This window comes from Glycine max, chromosome 18 (assembly GCF_000004515.6).
Source record: "Glycine max cultivar Williams 82 chromosome 18, Glycine_max_v4.0, whole genome shotgun sequence".
NCBI classification, from domain to species: Eukaryota; Viridiplantae; Streptophyta; class Magnoliopsida; order Fabales; family Fabaceae; genus Glycine; species Glycine max.
Genome location: NC_038254.2, coordinates 716245 through 735292, shown reverse-complemented (window position 1 = coordinate 735292; position 19048 = coordinate 716245). Strand labels below are relative to the sequence as shown.

Genomic DNA, 19048 nt, shown 5'->3' with positions numbered 1-19048 from the left:
TTTTTTGGCAAATTTTATTCATAACTTTTTATCTTTTTAGCAAATTTTACTTCCAATTTTAGTGTTTATTAACGGACAAATTGATGGAAGGTAAACGGAGTTTTTTTTTTTTTTTGTGAATCTTTGTTTAAATAAGTGGAGTCTTTACTCCTTAGTATGTAATGCCATCAATGAATTGAAAATCCTCCCAATACTCTATTTTCACTTGTCCTCCATAGCCCACAAAACTAGTACTCTTTCTTTCTGGATCTGGCCCATGAAACAGTTGGGCCCGGCCCATGTGAAGAACCTTAAACCCTCACTGCTCCTCCGAAATCTCCCATCCACAACGATGAGCGTACCGAAGGCAGTGGCAGCGACGATCCGGCTCACGGTGCCGGCCGGAGGAGCTCGGCCGGCGCCACCGGTTGGACCGGCGCTGGGTCAGTACCGGCTGAACCTGATGGCGTTCTGCAAGGACTTCAACGCCCGCACCCAGAAGTACAAGGCGGAGACACCCATGGCCGTTACGATAACGGCGTACAAGGACAACACCTTCGAGTTCACCGTTAAGTCGCCGCCGGTGTCGTGGTACCTGAAGAAAGCCGCCGGCGTGGAATCCGGTAGCAGCCGGCCCGGTCACGTGACCGCGTCCTCGTTGTCCGTGCGGCACGTGCACGAGATCGCGAAGGCGAAACAGTCCGATCCGTACCTCCAGAACATGCCTCTCGAGTCCATTTCTAAGTCCATCATTGGAACCGCCAACAGCATGGGGATTAAGATCGTCAAGGACCTCGATTGAATCAATCTTTAATATATCAATTGCTTTGTTGTGTTGTGCTATTAGGATTAGGGTTAGGGTTTCTCTTTTAAACCTCTTTTGAATTTGCTTTGAAGAGGAGCCAAAGCTTGCACATATGGTTTGGTTATTTTGCTAATGATGTTTTGATTTGACAAATCTTATCATATGAATAAAGTTGTTAGCAATTGGGTGACGCTTGTTAACAAGATCGGTTATGTGCTTCAATCCTTTGGCAGAAAATTGTGTTAATTTTACTTTGGACTATTTAATTTTATCAACGACAATTACAGTCAGGGGTTTGGGATCTGCATAACTCAGTATGTTTTCCTTCATCGAGATATCATTCATGGGTTATCTGTTATTCCCCTTCCTGAGCCAAAGCAGATCAACTTTGTTGGAAAGAGTTCTCTGCAACGAGTGGATGGGTGCTACTTTCAGTTCTAATTTGTTGATTTTTTTTTAATCGAGCTTAGTTTATCCTCTACAACATACACAAGAGAAATGCCAGTGACACAAATCAATTTAGCTTTTAGTGTAGTTTGCATTATAGACCGTCAACAAATTCAGTTGCTCACAACTTCACATTCTTTTTCCTCTCGGGTCTTTGTTCTTGTCCTTTCTACGGACTTGTTTAACTTATTCCCTAAACGATTTTTGATATATGAATTCCAAGAAAAGTACTTTTTTCCATTACCTATGAAATGAGTTGTTGGCTGTTGAAATAGGAGGTAACTTATTTGGTGTCTTTCTCTGAAAATATACCTGTTTAGACTTTAGATTGACCAGCTTAAGCAGACAAGTAGCATAATAGAATAGATCATCTAAGCAAACATTTTTATATATTAAAGAATAAATAAAAGAAATTTTTATAATATCATTTTTAAATTGCGCATAAATGTGACCTTAAAATAGAATCAATTTTTCCTTGAAATCAATCTTAAAAATGTGAATTTTTTTTATAGCCAAATGTTCCTTTTGTTAGTTTCGGATAAATTCGAATTCGTGTCATTTTTTTTATCCTTAAATTTTTTTTTTCAATCATCAAATCAATCTTATATCTCCAACAAATATAACCTTAATATATATAAAAAATTAATTTTAACTAAAATCAATCTTATCCTTTATAATTATTTGATTAATATTTGTTTATCTTATTTTTTTATTGAAGGAAAGGAGTATTAAGCTCCTTTAAACTTTACTTTTTAAAGATGTTTATTTAAAAAAAGATAAAGATTAAATTGCCTAAATATTCTTTTCCTTTTATTAAATATGCCCTTTTTTATATATACACATGCGCACATTCCTATCTCCATAAATTGTTAAACTAATTCTCACATTTACTTCAATTTTTTAAAATACTATGGATTATTTTACCATAAATAAATCTCTTGGATACTATAATTATTTTTTTATAAATGTTACTAAATATGATTTCATAACTAAAAAAGCAAAGGAGGAAATAGCTTACTCACCGACTATGTGAAATAATTATTTTACTTAAATATAATTTGTCTTATTTGGTTTAATCTATAATTTTAGTGTCTCCATTTTTAAATTAAAAATATTTGATTTTCTTATTTTAAAAAATCTATAATTTTTGTTTCCTTATTTCAAAAGAAAGACATTTGATTTTTTTTTTTTCTTTTCATCATTCCCTTTTTCACTAATTATTCAATATATCTTATATCACTTGACATTTGGTCCCACCTATTTTAAAAAATTTACAATTTTATCCTATAGTTTATGTTGTCTATATTTTATTTCTTTTAATTTAGTTCAATCATACCCTAAATTTAACACATTCAATTAAGACACCATTACAAAATGATTTAATTAATTAAAATATAAGAAATAAAACATAGACAAATATTAAAATTAGACCAAAATTTCAAATGTTCTAAAATAAGTAAACCACATGCCTCTATTTTAGATTAAGGAAAATAGCAAGTCTAAAATTATATTCAACCTAATTATTTTAAAAATTATACCAACATTTTTTTTATTGGTTGACGATGTATGTTTTTGCTGTGTATAATCATTAAACTAAATAAATAAAAAAATTATTACAGCAGCTTATGCTTGGAACCGACTAAAATTCTGTTTAGTTCATTAGGTGAAAATTTTTACACATATATACGATTTTTTATTAATTTTGCATAATAAAAATAATATGTACTAATTTTTACACTGACCCATTAATTTTCATTTAATGCTCCAAAAAAAGCAATAAAGTGCCAATAGACTGATTCTGGCCAAATAAAAATTTGTCAATGTACACGTCCGGCCAAAAAGCCTTACAAAACATACTTGACTTTGTTCTCAATGTAAGCTTGGATTGATGGTTCTCTTCCTAGAAAGTCTGATAACACATCAATGGGGTCTTTCACTCCTGCCGAGGCCAATACCTGCAATTGTTTTAAATCAAGTATGCAAATAAGCACTACTAAATTTACAATCGCAATCTCTGAAATTTTCTTTAACAAACCAATATATTGCTGCATGCGATCGTTATTACCAAGAACAAACAATTAGAACACCGTATGTATGACTGGAAATGGAAAATTTAGGAATGGATTTCTTTTTTTACAATTTTTTTATAAATTTAATGCTGAATTTTCCACTCCCATTTTTAAAGGGACATATAAACAGACGGTTAATATATTTCTGCGCGAAAAGCAGAATGTCATTGTCATCACTGACCTTGTTCCTGAATTGCCTGCCCGCTTGCTGGTTTGAAACATCGTTGCAGAACTTTGAGGTGAATATATCAGCAGCAAAAACCTGAAACATTTTAGGCTTCAATTTTAATTTTTCAAATTCAATGATCAGAAAGTAAGAAAACTACCCACGGATGATTGAAAATTAAAAGAAGCTTGCAATGAAAACTGATTATTATTATTTTTGACAAACGTATCACATAAAGAAGTAGCGAGTTATTCAAACCTCACTCCATATACGACTGTAGCAAGCTGCCTCATAACCAATGACAGTAGAAGGAAAATATGACGCTGGATTGGTTCCTTCTAATATTGGCAAGCCTAACATCTCCTGGGAAACGACATTTACAGAGAATTTCCTTTCACTCTTTTATGAAAAACATTGAACTTAAAATTAGAACTGATGTTAAATCATTTACCATGGGATGAAGATGCTTGAATAATTCCTGAATGTCTATGTTATCCGCAGAATGTATGATTTGGTCAAAAAGACCTGATAGCAAGCAGATCTTAAGTTAAATGATGCGAAGTAATTAGAATGTTCAATGTTGTAAACATCATGTCCTGTAGCCCACCCAAAAGAAATATTAGACAGCTGATTCTTAAATAGCAACTGAAAAGTGACAAAAGGTAACTAAATAGTACACGCACTAATCTAATGTAGTGCTTATGATCATCTCACTTTTCTTAAATAGAAAATAACCATTTCAGTTACTCATCTAACCAGACACAAGCACTTCATGCATACATTCATGTCTATACATACATACAATATATAGCTAATGACCAAACCAAGGTATGTTTGGTTTAGATTTTGGTAGAATAGATTTTGAAAGAAATTATGCTTAAAAAATATAGATGTTTTAAAAGAAGGTTTAAAAAATTGATTCTATTTGGATGATTTACTTACTTTTTGAAGGATGAATATAGATGTTTTAAAAAAATATTAAGAGCTCCACAACCAGAAGCAATTCCAATTTCCAATTACTAGAAAAGCTAGAAATTTTCACTCCTCTCAAGATGTAATTTACTTGCTGTACAATTCATGTTGAGAACCCAAATATAAACCAAACATAAAATCACTTTTCACAACAAAAATGTAAACTTGAATCAAAATTAGCAGACTCTAAATCAAATCCCAGTCAATAAGAATTATTCCCTACTTTGTTGAGGTCAAACCTATGTATCCGACAATGTAACTACCATCTAAAAGGGGATACAGTTTATAGAGTAATTGACTCCCCAAATCAGAGTAAGATAATCTAAATAAGCATTAAATAATATAAATTAAAAGTATAAGAAAAATTAGGAAATATTGAGGTCAAATGTAACAATGAAAATGTAAAACATACAGCAGAGAATATCTTGCTTCAATTTAAGTGCAGAAAAAGAAGTCCTCCATCTTTTAATTGATTTGCATATGTCATCCTTTAACGGTTTTGTAATATCCTGCAAGTGACAATTAATATATTAAATAGTTCAAAGAAGCATAAAGTAGACTATCAGATTGAGTTGACCTCAAAAAACAATGACTACATAATTTCAGAGGATTATGGAGCGAACAATTGGTGAAACTCACCTGATAAAATCCTGAAATCAACTTGAGAGAATAGCTTTCATAACACCTACAATTTCCACATGTAGGAAGAGTGAATCTATGTTTAATTATTTTTTGATATAATGTTCAACCTAAATTAAAATTAGAATAAGGAAGAATATGTATTAATTTTCTTACCAGTTTTCTAACAGTTGAGCAGGTATCTCCACAAAGTCAGGATCAACACATAATCCAGAAATTCTGGTAAATGATGCACGGTTGCAAATTTGTTGAACCTAACAAAGATTTTTAAAAAACTTCAGAAGAAAGGACAAAGGTAAATGATGTCATGTGCAAACAAAACCAAATTTAAACATGTATTACAATATCTCACACCTACATGAAAATACTGCTCAATTTATACTCAAATTCCAGCTATTGCAGAATGAATCTTATTAATAATTGAGGCAAAGCAATAACTAATCATGCAAATCTAGGTTGATCATTAAAAACAATACACTCAACTCCCTTAATCAGGGCATAGAGGACAGCTTGCAAAGATGGAAAATCCAATTTCACAGTAGTATGTCCATTCTGTGTATTAGTGAAATAACAGACCAGAGAAGACTCAGGATTAACTTATCTGACAGGAACATCTGCACAACCTATTTACTCAAGGCTACAAGTTGATTAATACAAACCAAGAACCAAAATGAGGCTCAGTTTGGATTTGTTTCTAGCTTATGGAAGCTTTTACCTTAAGACTCTTCTAAGGCAAGAATGTTGAGTTTTCTGAAGTTTGCAGCACCCCAATAGCCAACCCCAAACCCTTTCATAATGCCTGTACATTCTCCTTTGTCTCACAAATCCAATGAACCTTCAATTCTCTAATTTCTATTCTACCTTAATTCTCCCAAAGAAATATTATTTTGATCTGTTCAATCATATGCTTTAAACCCTAATTATAACCTAAAGTCACTTCTTGACTTGGAATTTTATGCAAATTTGCACAAGTTTACCAAGTCTAATGGACTTTATACAGAAATGAGTTTGAAAGGAAGTTAAATCAATTTCTCTACCAAGAATTGTCAACTCAAACTAGTCTGTGAGTTGTCTTGAGTATTTCATTTACAAAAAGGATCTCAGTTATACACAACTTTCATTTTATTTACCTTTTCCCCAGACCCAAACAAGCACCTATAAGAATTATAATGCAAATCAAGATAGACAAAGATATAATTCTGATTAGGAAATCTTCATGGAAGCAAAAGCAAACATACCACGTGGCCAAACTCATGGAAAAGACTGACCACTTCAGAAAACCGTAATAATCCAGAACTACCATCAGCATCCTTCTGACACTGAGATATTAACAATGCAACTGGTATCTACATAAACATTGAAAAGGGACAAAAATTAAGAAAGAGAAAGAAACCCATATTTTTTAATCACACAATTGCCAAGATCCAAAAATTATTAATAAACAACCATGCATGAAGAACATGTTGGTGTCATAGCCACCATAAGGATTTAAAACAAAACAAAAAATAAAGAACCACCTGCATGCATAAAAGGTCTGCCAGCTCTAAGTGATATAAGCAAACATTGCATCTCTAAAGTGTTTTCTCAATTTAAAGTCTTACAGATAACAAAAGAGTAATGCCCTCTAAGGTCAAGACCAGAGCTTCGAGGCCAATTTGTTTTATTTTCTCTTGACAACAGTTCTCGATATGATTGATTACAATGATATCTTGTGAAATAATCATTTTTTGAATCATAGCTGTGTCCTTCCACGCTGGAAAAGTATCTTACGGAAACAATACACTTCAAAGACTTTGGAACAAAGAAAGATTAAGATTAAAATTTCGTGGATGTGTGATTTATGCTGTTCTCAAGTTATATGTGGGTGTAGCAGGACAGAAAGCATGAAATTTCAAGGAGATTTATAGAACCCTAAACATATTATGAGATAGGGTGGTGTTTACAATGTCTCCTTGGTGGTCAATGCATGGTCTTTTTATTGTTAAGGAAGCGTCTCTATCTGATATGTACAAAGATTGGACATTTTAAATGCCCAATTAAACCATACGTAAACCATCACAGTAACATCTATATATGAACCGACACTTGCACCATAATAAAGTTTGAACACTGTCATTTACTCATTTAGATAGGTAAGTAGAGAAACTTCCAAAGCCAACCCAACTACACAGGAAATGGAGGCAGGTGCTTACAATCAGAATATTAGAAAGTTTTAATTTTATTCACTAAAGAAAACCTGCTGTGCCCCATTGCTTGTTAATGCACTGTTCTGGAGAGCCAACACACAAGTATGACCATACTTTCCTTCCCTGGAATAGAAATAAACAACATGAACCTGTTTTCACTTTTCACAAGCAAATGAAAATTGATAAAGCACAAATAGCTAAAAAGCTCAACCTTGAGAACAAATCAAAGTAGCAATAACCTAAGAGTTCACTAGAACCCAAGTCCAGCACTGAAAAAACACAAACATCACAATGCCAAACATCAGCTCCTGCAATTTTCTCAAACCTTAAGCCTGCATGAAAAATAACAAGAATAAGTATCAATATACATTCTATGACATAGAAATCAATTAATGGAGAATTAAAAAAAACAAAAAATCAGCCCAATAAGAATTAAGCACCGAGTCAGCAAATGGTTACTCGTAAACCACTTTATTAACGTTATTGATCAGTTGAATGGTTCATTATTCCTAAACTGAAAATATATTACCATGAATTACTTTCCAATTACTTTGCACATTAACTGAATAACTGATGATTGAGACAATAAAACATAAGGACAAATAAATTATCAGATATAAAATTACCAAATAGATCTTGGATAATTTTGAAGATCCCTGATAAAACCACACTAATTGGAAAGTATTGCTTGATCTCTCCAAAGTCCAAATCATAACCCTGCTCTTCAACCCGTTTTACGTAATACAGTAGGTCCTCAATTCCAAATGGAAACTCCCCTTCCTCTTTCTTCTGATGTCATAATAAATTTGTAATGAGGGAAATATAAATTAAAGCAAACAGCATCACCAAAAATGGGCAAACCTTCAAATCTTTCAAGATATTAAGTTCTTTCATGGCCAAGTCAGTTAAACTTGTCGATATGTCTTTCAGGAACTCAAAAACCTGGATGAAATTCAGAAATTTTAAAAAAAAAATCTAGAATTAGATATATCAGTATCACCGCCAAAGAGTGTAGAAAAAACAGTACAAGATTAACTATCATAATCTCTCAAAATAAACTCAGCTTATGACAAAGAAACAAGACTGCATTACCAATTATAATTTCGTTTTTGTTTTCCCAATATCAATCAGCCGTTATTACTTATTAGACAAGACTGACCTAAGAAAGTTTGTCAAACATTTCTTTTAATTTTAAATTAGAGATGTCCTGCACTGGCAGTCATCATAACCAAGCCCAAATAGAGTACATATTGAAAGAATTTCTTCTGAATCTCGTGTGTGTCATTATGATCTATAGTTGATTCACAATTAGTCATGACCATCTGACACATCTTGTGTAAGTTATTACAAACTACATTACAATTTCCAGATATTCATTTAAAAATAATTCTTTAAGAAAACTACTCATTTTTATTGTATTTATTTTATAATAATTACTGACCACTGATCCTTGCTACCCTCCAACATTATTTGTTACAAAAAAAGAGCATATTTATGGCACTAGCTTTGTAGTGCTTCTGATGGAAAATACATTATTGCATCTCTATGACAAGATTACCAACCTTTTTTGGTGTCTTTGCCATTCTAACATCGATGGCATACTCTGCATAGCATGAGTAGCCAAGTAAACGAGCATATTTATGGCGTTGTTGCACCTGAATCATGCCAATGAAATATCAACAAGAGCAAACTTTATTATGATTATGCCAATAAACAAGTCTAGAAGTAACAAAATCAAGAATCATAGAAAGCAATATAAAGATGCCAAATAAACCCCATAAACATTATAAAATTTAAGCTGAATAACAATCCTACAAGTAACATTTGTCATAATCTGACAGTCATACAAATTTAAAACTGAACTATATCCTTTCAAATCCAATAAACTCAACTGTCTTAATAATCATTATTCATTGGTAAGTTATTTGATTCAGCAAAAATATAGAACTAAAAAATTACATAGGAACTATTCTGTTTCTACCAAACTATTATTAGTAATTGAAGTAAAATAACTAGAGGTTGAATGCAGGTCAAATTGTCAATGACCTGTTACGAGTCCAATTACAAGATAATTTCTCAATTTATAGCTTGAAATCAGGATAGAAGTATTTGATGGTAAATAAATAAGCGGAGTCCTTACTCCTTATGAGTAATGCCATCAATGAAAATTACCAGGCTTTCTAAGATAAAAACATTGATTTCTCCACACTGATTCCCATATGCCCTTGATACCATCCGCCTGGTAGTTCCAACCTTCATGCGATCAATGTAGAATTATAGATCTTGTTAGTATAGTTTCCCTAAATAAATGAAAATATACACAAAAGATCTACCAAGTCTGTAGGAGAAAAAATGACATTCTATAGAATATTTAAACACAGTAGCTCTTTGTAAAAAATGATTTTATCAAAAAGGAAAGGACATCATTCTAGCTTCTTAGTCTATGCCTTTCCCAAATCAAACTCCCATGGAAAGTATTAGTCACATGGTCATTAGTCATTACACTAAGTTTAAACTTTTACTGAGACAAGAATGCCATTTTATTAAACCATATACAGCTGAAATTCTGCTTCTTCTCACTATTATTTTACAGGTAGTGCAAGAGCCAATTTAATCTCACTACTTAATATAGCACTTATTTAGCTAATAAATGTGCAAGTATTAGTTAATATTCATTGACCATACCTTGCAAAATTCAAGTACAGCTGCAACAAGATGACTTCTCAGGGAAATTTTAAATTTTCCATTTTCCGATTTATCTAAACCCTGTGGAGAAATGCATTTAATTCAATTATATAACAACCAGAAAAAAAAATGTTTAACAATTGAAGGCAATGCAGAAGCAGTAATGAGCCTCCATAAATGCATGAACACCTGATTAGAGTTATATCAGATATCTGTTTTATGCTTATCTGGAGCAATTATGTGATCAATCTGATGTGGAGAGAGAACTGGTGTATTGGTTTAATTATGCCCTTAGATAGTCCGGTCAGTTAAATATCATCTTGATCTTAAATTTATGTTGCCGATATTTCTTCTGTACTTTTTTTTTAAACTTCTAAAGTAATGGTTCCTTTCGGTTCTTCTTTGTTTAGTCACAAGATTCATACTCCAGGGCTAGATTTGAGATTTTAAATTGACATGGTAGGGGATGGTTTTCAAAAGGAAGGAGAGGGAAGGTATTCATCTTCTTGAGTGGATGACCGGATGTATAAAAAGAAAAAACTAGAAATATATTTTATCTTGTTTATTCAAGAGACAAAATAAAGGGAAAATAAATGGAGATCAAATCATTATTTTACCTTTTTTCAGTGTGGGAAAGGATGGGAGTGATTTGGAGGTAAACAAATGCATCTCTCAACGAGGAAAATTGATGGCAACATGTTACTCCATGACCCCTTTATTTTTAAATAGGACTCACAAACATACATGTGAGTGACATGATTTTCCTTTCCCTATACGTGTACTATTTTGCCTCAATCACAGTTGAAAAGTCATGTAGTGTTTTAGGAATTAATAGTTCAATGAAGAGGCAGTCATTCCAAGTCCAACCCAGAAAGGCAAGTATTATGAAATTATGTCAGAACAAATAATAGAAGACAAAGGGTTTAGAATAAATAATATAAGCCATAAATTTCAAAGTTCATAATTTACAAGCAAGTATTTAATATCAGACTTGGGCAAAGAAGCAACAAAGGAAAGGAAAAAAAATCAGAAACATGCCTACACTGGTTAAGTGGATTTGATGGAAGAATACAACAAGCCTTTTACCACAAGGTGGGCTTGGCTACATGGATGAAGTGATGGCAAAATGGTCTGTTGCAAATCATATCCATAGACAAATTATTGAAATTCTTTTTAATTGAAAGCAGGAATAATCATACTAAACCTTGAGAAACTCTGGAGGTAATCCAGCTAACTCTGCCTCAGTGAAGAGAAGAAACTTGCTATCGTCATTGAGATTTTGGATGTATTTAAAACTTAATTCATCAATCTGAGCCCTAAGACGCTGCAACTCTTCTCTTTTGCTTGCTGTGAGGTTCAATCCATTTCGCTCAAAATCTCTCACCTGTCACTGATTAGGAAAGAATCAAATCTGGATTTCATACTGATCATGGAAAAGTATATTAATCACTTTATTGATGTTATTACTTTTCCAGACAAATCTCTCATCCAGAAAATAAATTAAAGCAAGACTACATTCCAGAGAACTCCTTGGTTCTTAGTTCTTACCAGGATTTGAACAAAGCGTTTGGCTTCAGCATTCATCCACTCCCCCTTTACTGCAAATGCTTTAATGACAAGATACACATCCTCACGTTTGCTGATCCACTTGCATGGAACAACACAATATTAAGTTTCATATTGAAGAAATGGAAAGTCATGTGGTCTCAAAAAGACAAACTAACAAAAACCATGAAACTACTTTTGGCAGGTGCTACAAACAAATTAATAATACCAAGCCATACATGCAGCTTAAAAGTAGTGTAGTGTGAGTTTTTCCTCACTGTCCTCATTATTTGCTTTCAGCAAACTCTGAAACCAGTGAGAGTAGGAAAGCTATAATCATTGTCAAATCCACCATATATTCCCTGAGCTGGTAGGGCATTTCTGCCCCATCAAAAGCACATGGCAAGAACTTTGAAGAAATCATAAATAGTATAAGAAACTATAAATCAATGTTAGCAAACCTGCACGCATCAAGATGAGCATCTATTCTTCGCTCTGCTTCTGCACTTGCTTTGCGTACATCCTCTCGAGTAGATACCATCTTCTGAAACACACAAGACTGGACCAGTGGGAATTGCTGCGCTTGCAGTTCTGCCAGAGGTGATATAACATTTGCATATGTAACCTGCCCTTATTGTCAACACAAGACAATCATCTTAAAAAAACAGTACATAGAAAGAAAATACATGTTAAATAATCAAACACAATCGAAAGTAAATATATAACACATCAAAATATGATTTGAAAAAAAGAAAAGAAGTAAACTACCATTTAGTGCCTAAAAATATAATCCACTGTCACAATAGACCTTGAAATTAAGAAAATTCCAAATAAGTTCCTAGAATTTCCAGTTGTTTCATGTAAGTCTTTAAACATAACTACTAACTGTTATTTTGATACACATTTTTTTTTAATTTTGGACTAACATGATCAACAGATTACACTTATTTGTAATTTCCTTAGTTTTAGGACTAATGCAAGTGTTATATACTTTCAGGGACTAAAACGGTTGGTCTACTAAAAAAAATTGACCCAACTTCACCTTGATCCAATTGCAAAATTAGATAACGAGCAAAATGCTTCAATATCTCAAAGATTATTTCTCCAGTGAAAGAGAGAATGGCGACGTTTCTTAACAAATGCGACGATGTTTTGTATTTGTAAGTAATAATAATTCAGTAAATAAATGAGATCAGTATTCAGTGCAGCATATAGATGCAAATCGATAACACCTTGTCGAGAGGCACCGACGCAACAGAATTATGGGCCTTGTTTGAGTTAGCAATGATTTGCTCAGCCAGCTTAAGAATCTCAGATGCAGAGAGATTAACGCGCACCTTGGAACCTGCAAGATCTACAAGTTTCCACTACTGGATTCAGTGAAACGATCTTAAATTTTAAGACCTGATTCACTAAGCACACATTGAGAAGAAAATTGAAGAGTTGAGAAGAAGTAGTACCTTTCTTCTTAGCATTTTTTGCCTTCTGGTACTTGATTGCGGTGATAGCTAGGTTCGCCGCAATTCCAAGCACCGCCGCAGCTCCGGTGAAGGCGATGAAGCTTCTACCTCTCTTCTCTTTGCCCATTTTCTTACACTTTCCCTCACTTTCCGTCATTTTCTCTGCTCGTTTTGTCTTTTCTCTTTCTCCCCTTGACGAGCGCGAAGGGAGGATTTGTTTTGGGCGGAAAAATGAGATGACGCAATTGAAATTTGACGTGAATTTCGAAATTCACGAAATATGAAAAGAAAAAGGACTTACATCAAACTTTGGTTTCTCTGTATTTTTATTTTTTATTTTTTGTGAAATTATTAGTTCCCATTATTTTTAGGCGCAATATTTGACTGTATAATTTTGGTTTATCTTTTTTTATATATAACAATTCAACATCTAAAATTTAATAAAATATAGACATGACATTTTATTACAGACTATTATGTTTGTACAATGTAGCACACAGTGTGACGTTAACATTTTTAATTATTAAATATTAAGTTATAGATAAACGAAAGTTATAGAATTAAGATATTAATTCTGAAATTTTTCAAAATTTGATTTTTAATCCTTAAACAAATTTTAATTTTTGACTGATTTAAATTTTAAAGAAATAAATAAATTTTGATTTTTAGATTCTAAATAAAAATTTGATCAAGCAAGATCTATAAATTTTTTAAAAATTCAATTTTTAATTCTTGAATTAATAAAATTTCAGAGACTAAAAATTAAATTTTTAAAAAATAGAGATTAAAAATTGAATTTTTAAAAAGTTTTAAAATCTTAACAATCAAACTTTTGTTTATCAACTAATTAACCCATTAAGATAATAAGATTTCAAAAGAAAATTGAAAAACCTCGCAAAATATAATTAATTAGTCAAAAAATGAGGCCTTGACCTTGATTAATAGAATCGCCTCAATTTATTACGATATAGTTAGGAGAGTGAAGTTTAGGGAGCATTTCTTGTTCTCGCCGTTTAGTTGGCTGGCAGCCTGGCATAATGTTGTTCTTAAGTGTTAACGAGTACTACTACTTAAATTATTAGTATTTTTTACCGTTAGCTCCTTTGCCTTTTGAGGCTTTTTAAAAAAAATTGGAACATTTTAATGTTTATCTTTCATCCAACCAACAATACTTTGGTTTATAATTTTGTCAACTAAGAAGGGCTACAAAAAAAATTGCTGAATGGCTAAAATTTTATTTGAAACGTAAAATATTAATTACATTAAAAATATAAAATTATTTAATAAATATTTTTATTTTATGATTAAAATATACTTTTTTGGATGCTTAAAAATAATCCTGAAATTTTCATAATATTTAACAAATAAATAGTATTCATACGAAACCGGTAAAATAATATTCAATAGATTTTAGTAAGATTATTTTTGCAAAGGTATTTTATTTGATTTTTTAAGTGATTGTTAAAGGAACTAAGTTAAAATTAAGAGTTGATTTGAACTTCTTTATATTAATGTCAAGAAAAAAAAACATTGCATTGAGAATATTTTTAGCGAAACAAACAAGTTGATATGTGTTGGTGCACAAATTGCCTTCATTTTTTACACATGAATTAAAAAATTAAAATGGCTTACAAACATTATAGTATGCTAATTATTTTTTAATCATTTTTTCTCTTATTATTGAGCAAAGCATGTTGACATATAGTCTATATATGCCAAAACTCAAATTTAAGCTTAGCATTTATAAGGTATGATAATGTAAGTTATCAATCAGAATAATTTGGATTAATACATTTAAATCTGTTGTAATATTTAATTTAAAGTTCAAAGTTAAGTTGAAGATAAAAAATAATTGACGTAAACTCAATCAAAGGAAGAATATTAGAATTCAAAAATTACTGATTAATTAGAAGACGGTATTGTCGATACAAAATATATATGTGCATGCATAATCAAACATCAAAGTTTCAATTGCGCAACTTTCCTTACCATAGCAACTCTGAACTAGGTGAATAATATAAACTAATATGTGAAAAATTATACTCGAGATATCTCTCCATGGAATGAGATTCTCCATTATCACAAATGAAAACATGAAATATTAGCCATCCACAATTACTTACATATATTAATTAAAAAAATAAAATGTAACTCAAAATAGATTAAACCCTAGGATTGTGACTACAGGACAATTGCTCTATGACTGTCGAGGATCTTAAATGGATTACATGTTTTTATAATTTGTATCCAAATTCAGGTCTGAATATACTTGTAAACAATTTGATGTGTGGGAAAGTCAACATTAGTATGTTTTCATTAATAATTTTAATTAAGACTTAAATATATATTTTTAATTCCTCACTTATTGTTTTTATTAATGCATTAAGACGGCCTTAAAAAAAACTATGAAGCAATTATAACGACCATCCAAACATGTTCTAAATGGGTCAATTCAAGTACTTGAATTCATTTTATCAATAACAACCCTTAGATTCGAATTTGTTAATAGACATTTATTTTTTAGAATAAGTGCGTTAATTAATTACATTATTAACTAATTAAAACGAATCCTTATTATATCATAGTGTGTCTAAAATAAATAATTATGAAACTATAGCCAGATTTTAGTATAACATTTGTAAGAGAACCAACTGTATAAACTAAAAGACGCAGTATATTTTAACATGTTATGGCAACAAATTAAAGAAAAATAATGTTAAATTTATTTAATTTCAACACGGTAGTTTAAGATAGTGACAAAATCAATTACATTATTGCGTTCTTAGTTTCTAAGAGCCAGAGGCTGCTTCTTAAATAGTAGTAATAGTTATCATCACAATGTTTTTCATCACTTCTGAGTTTTCTTGCGGAGTTCTTTCACCCATTTGAAGCTCAACATAGTCTTCCCAAATTTGTTCTTGCCTGACCCATCCTTGCCCTTCTTCTTGTCTTTGTCTGATGCAGGGTTGTTGTCCCATTGATCACCCCAGGACATGCCAGAATCCATATTTTCGCTTTGTGTTATTTTGGATCAGAGAAAAACTTACATTTGCAACTCTAAGAAATATTTATAACTATATATCATTGTAAGTTGGATGGTCTTATTTGGGACACACCATATCTAAATTAAACTTTATATGCCATTTAAATATCTACTGTCCTTAAATTTTGATCACATGTGATACTTGTGGATGGATGAATTAATTGCGTATCTATTTATGAAGTTTGTAACAACACAACTCTATATAATTTCATGATTGCATTTTTTAGATTCTTTTCTGCTGGCTAACAATAATACTGTATTGACCAAGTCTCATTGCAAGCATAAGTTCAATAAAAATATAGGCAATTTCCTCTCTAAGATTTAACGTTTAATGTGAGAGGGATGTAATTTATTAAAGATTCATAAATAAATAATAATTATAAATTATAAATTAAATTGTAAATGAATTATGTGTCTAAGTGGAGCGATTTTTAAATATATCTGTTGTTTGATGGAAATAATAATTTTAAAGGGATTAATACTTATTAATATAAACTAAAATTCATTTTTTGATATTAGAGTATTTCCTCATCTTAATTATCATAAGAAAAGATAGAGAAAAAAAAGTCAAAAGAAATGAAATATTATTTTTTTTCGTCTTCAAATAAATCAAAGTATATTAGAGAAAAATATTATTATTGAAAAACATAAATACCATTTATCTATTAGTTATGAGAATGATTGATTTTAAGATCTTATATTACTTTTTTTTAACTTACATCTTCTCTCCTCCTTTATTTTTCTTAAGGAGGGCACTATGACATTACATTATACGAATGGTCCTTTGAAGATGAAATATGACCGCAAGTTACAAGTTTGCTCTTCGACTTAAACACAATACAAAATGTTCTGCCTGTTTAAATTAGCATTTAGACAAATATAATAGAAACCAAAGGGTAGGAAGAAAAAAAAATGATTCCATATGGTTCAACTCGGTACGTCAATTCAAAGGTGCTAAAGTTAATATTTAAAGTCAAATATAACATCACGTGAATAAATCTCATACGTCAATTCAATCAAAAATCATTAAATTCAAGTTAAAATAATTCACATATTATGATTTTCTCAAATTTATTTTCTTAAATTCAAGTTATAGCCTCTTTTTTTAACTTAAGCTCTTAATTTGACCTTGTAAACCTATCTTTTAAAAGAATCAATCCATCTCTTTTGATGTGTAAAAACAAAAGATGCGGCGGACTAGTTCGGAATGGGAGAGCCATCCCCACCCCTCCTTCCCCAATATATATATATATATATATATATATATATATATATATTAAATTTGTATTTTTTAAATATATAATACTCTCAATTTTAGAGTATACCATTTAACTATTTTTACCACCAAATCATATTTAGTCAAGATTTCATTGCAGGTGGATCATAATTAGAAGTCAAAACCTTGTTATAATTAAGAAAATATACTTGAATTCCAATATCCAAACCTCCTAGGAAGCATCCCTAAAACCAGATCAAAATGAACTTTCCAATGAATTGCAAATCTCATTTAGCTCACCTTATGATGTGACTTTTTTTTAGGTATTAATCTAGACTTGATGCCATTCGGAGACATTGCTGCTGATCTAATTTCAGAGGAAATGTTTATTAGATTGTTCTAAACAGCAATGGTATTTTGATAACTATACATGTATGCTAACTTTTTCTTGATAGTTAAAATTACCAAAAAGAAATTATTCATGATTGTTTCAATTTTACACAATAGTCCTAACTCGGCAAAAGCTTAATTAATGTCATTACTTCAGAAAATAGAATTTAACAATTCTATTAGCCCCAAATAACCACATAACCTAAGTAAGCAGTAGAAAAGTGTTTCCACTCTCTAATGGAAAATTAGTTTAGCATTACTAGGTGCTATTATATAAAAAAATGGAGTGAAATCAATCTACGTCAGACCATCCTAAACAAAAGGGTCCCTCAAATCCCATTCTATTTGGGAAGGGCAATATATGATTTAATTGGCATTGATGGTTAATTAATTAGTTTTGCTACAAAATTGAAGAAGTGTGAATAGAGGGATGATGAAAGTCACTAGATACAATCTCATAACATCTCCTACGAGCTAGTTATGAACACGCACGTTAATGGAATACTATGACATGATATGTTTGTTACTTGTGTTATGTGGGAAGCTTTTTGGTCACTGATAGTCAGGTAGAGCTTTATTGTCAATGGGGTTAGGCTGCATTGGGCTGTTGCTTGTGGGTAAAGCGTCCACACTAACAGGGAAGTTTACGTGAATCACTGTGTGGTTGGGCAACATGTCTTGTGAGTTGCACAAATGATTCTAATTAATGTGTCTGCTTCTATCAACTTAGCTTGGTTGAATATTAGGATAAGGTGGTTCTTTGGTTTTTTTAATTTTTAGAAGGTCAAATATGCCTAGCAGGTCCACAACGTAGGGACTAGGCTAAGTCAACAAGGTATTCCATATACTAATAAGGAGTGAATAAATATAACTGGCAAATAAGTGATTAACCTTTCAATCAAGGCTGACAAATGAATGGGTGGCTTATATTATAGTAGTTGGTTTATTTTGGATAGGGTCATGATTGAATGGGCCACTGCGGATCCAATTATCAGCATGTTACCCATTTAAATCTTGTAAGGTTCCAGAGATAAATAACTCATTACCCATTTTTGTTATTAGGAAGAACCAACCAATTAGGGAAATCAAACCCGTCTAGATCTCCTGCACATAGTGGTAGCACATATCATGCACCAAGCATAAAGAACATACTAATTTTGTGTCTCTTTTTTATTTTTTTATTTTATACAGTAATAAAGATCATTTTAAACAGTCAATAAAATGTTAAGAACAAATGTTTCATCTCTTAGGTTAAAGAATGAAGTTCGTGTCCAAAATTAATTGCATGTAGCTTTTTTGTCAGATAAAAAGAATTTACTAAATTTTATTACTAACTTACTTTTAAAATAAAAAAATTCAAATATCCATAAATATATTTCAAAATTAATTTTAACTAAAAAGAATCTTATAAAATTAATTTAAGAATTTTTTTTTATTATTTGAGAA

The 19048-nt window shown here is 31.3% G+C and overlaps 2 protein-coding genes across 3 annotated transcripts; one reads left to right on the top strand and one right to left on the bottom strand.

Moving 5' to 3' along the window:
* Positions 1 to 272: 272 nt before the first annotated feature.
* LOC100795096 (50S ribosomal protein L11) lies at positions 273 to 987 on the top strand. Its single transcript, XM_003551840.5, has one exon. The coding sequence runs from the start codon at positions 332 to 334 to the stop codon at positions 779 to 781; it is 450 nt and encodes a 149-aa protein (XP_003551888.3). The 5' UTR covers positions 273 to 331; the 3' UTR covers positions 782 to 987.
* Positions 988 to 2960: 1973 nt separating this feature from the next.
* Positions 2961 to 13246, bottom strand: LOC100793518 (probable thimet oligopeptidase). 2 transcript variants are annotated; one of them, XM_003551838.5, is made up of 20 exons: positions 12954 to 13246; positions 12726 to 12847; positions 11955 to 12118; positions 11497 to 11587; positions 11153 to 11332; positions 9949 to 10029; positions 9436 to 9516; positions 8826 to 8918; positions 8125 to 8205; positions 7890 to 8052; positions 7475 to 7595; positions 7314 to 7386; positions 6316 to 6423; positions 5234 to 5331; positions 5078 to 5123; positions 4851 to 4947; positions 3918 to 3991; positions 3725 to 3829; positions 3482 to 3562; positions 2961 to 3186 (listed from the first exon to the last, which is right to left on the bottom strand). In XM_003551838.5, exons 1-20 carry the CDS (start codon positions 13108 to 13110, stop codon positions 3076 to 3078), a joined length of 2127 nt encoding a protein of 708 aa, XP_003551886.1. In that variant the 5' UTR covers positions 13111 to 13246; the 3' UTR covers positions 2961 to 3075. The 2 variants fall into 2 exon arrangements, with proteins under 2 accessions (XP_003551886.1, XP_006601906.1); XM_006601843.4 differs by having other exon boundaries at positions 7890 to 8049.
* Between the last annotated feature and the right edge of the window lie 5802 nt (positions 13247 to 19048).

Coding starts and splice junctions, on each gene's coding strand:
- LOC100795096 (XM_003551840.5), top strand. CDS start 332: ATGAGCGTACCGAAGGCAGTGGCAGCGACGATCCGGCTCACGGTGCCG.
- LOC100793518 (XM_003551838.5), bottom strand. CDS start 13,110: ATGACGGAAAGTGAGGGAAAGTGTAAGAAAATGGGCAAAGAGAAGAGA. Junction 12,119..12,725: donor CGTCGGTGCCTCTCGACAAG/GTGTTATCGATT, acceptor CAATAAGGGCAG/GTTACATATGCAAATGTTAT. Junction 9,517..9,948: donor CTGTACTTGAATTTTGCAAG/GTATGGTCAATG, acceptor GATCGCATGAAG/GTTGGAACTACCAGGCGGAT.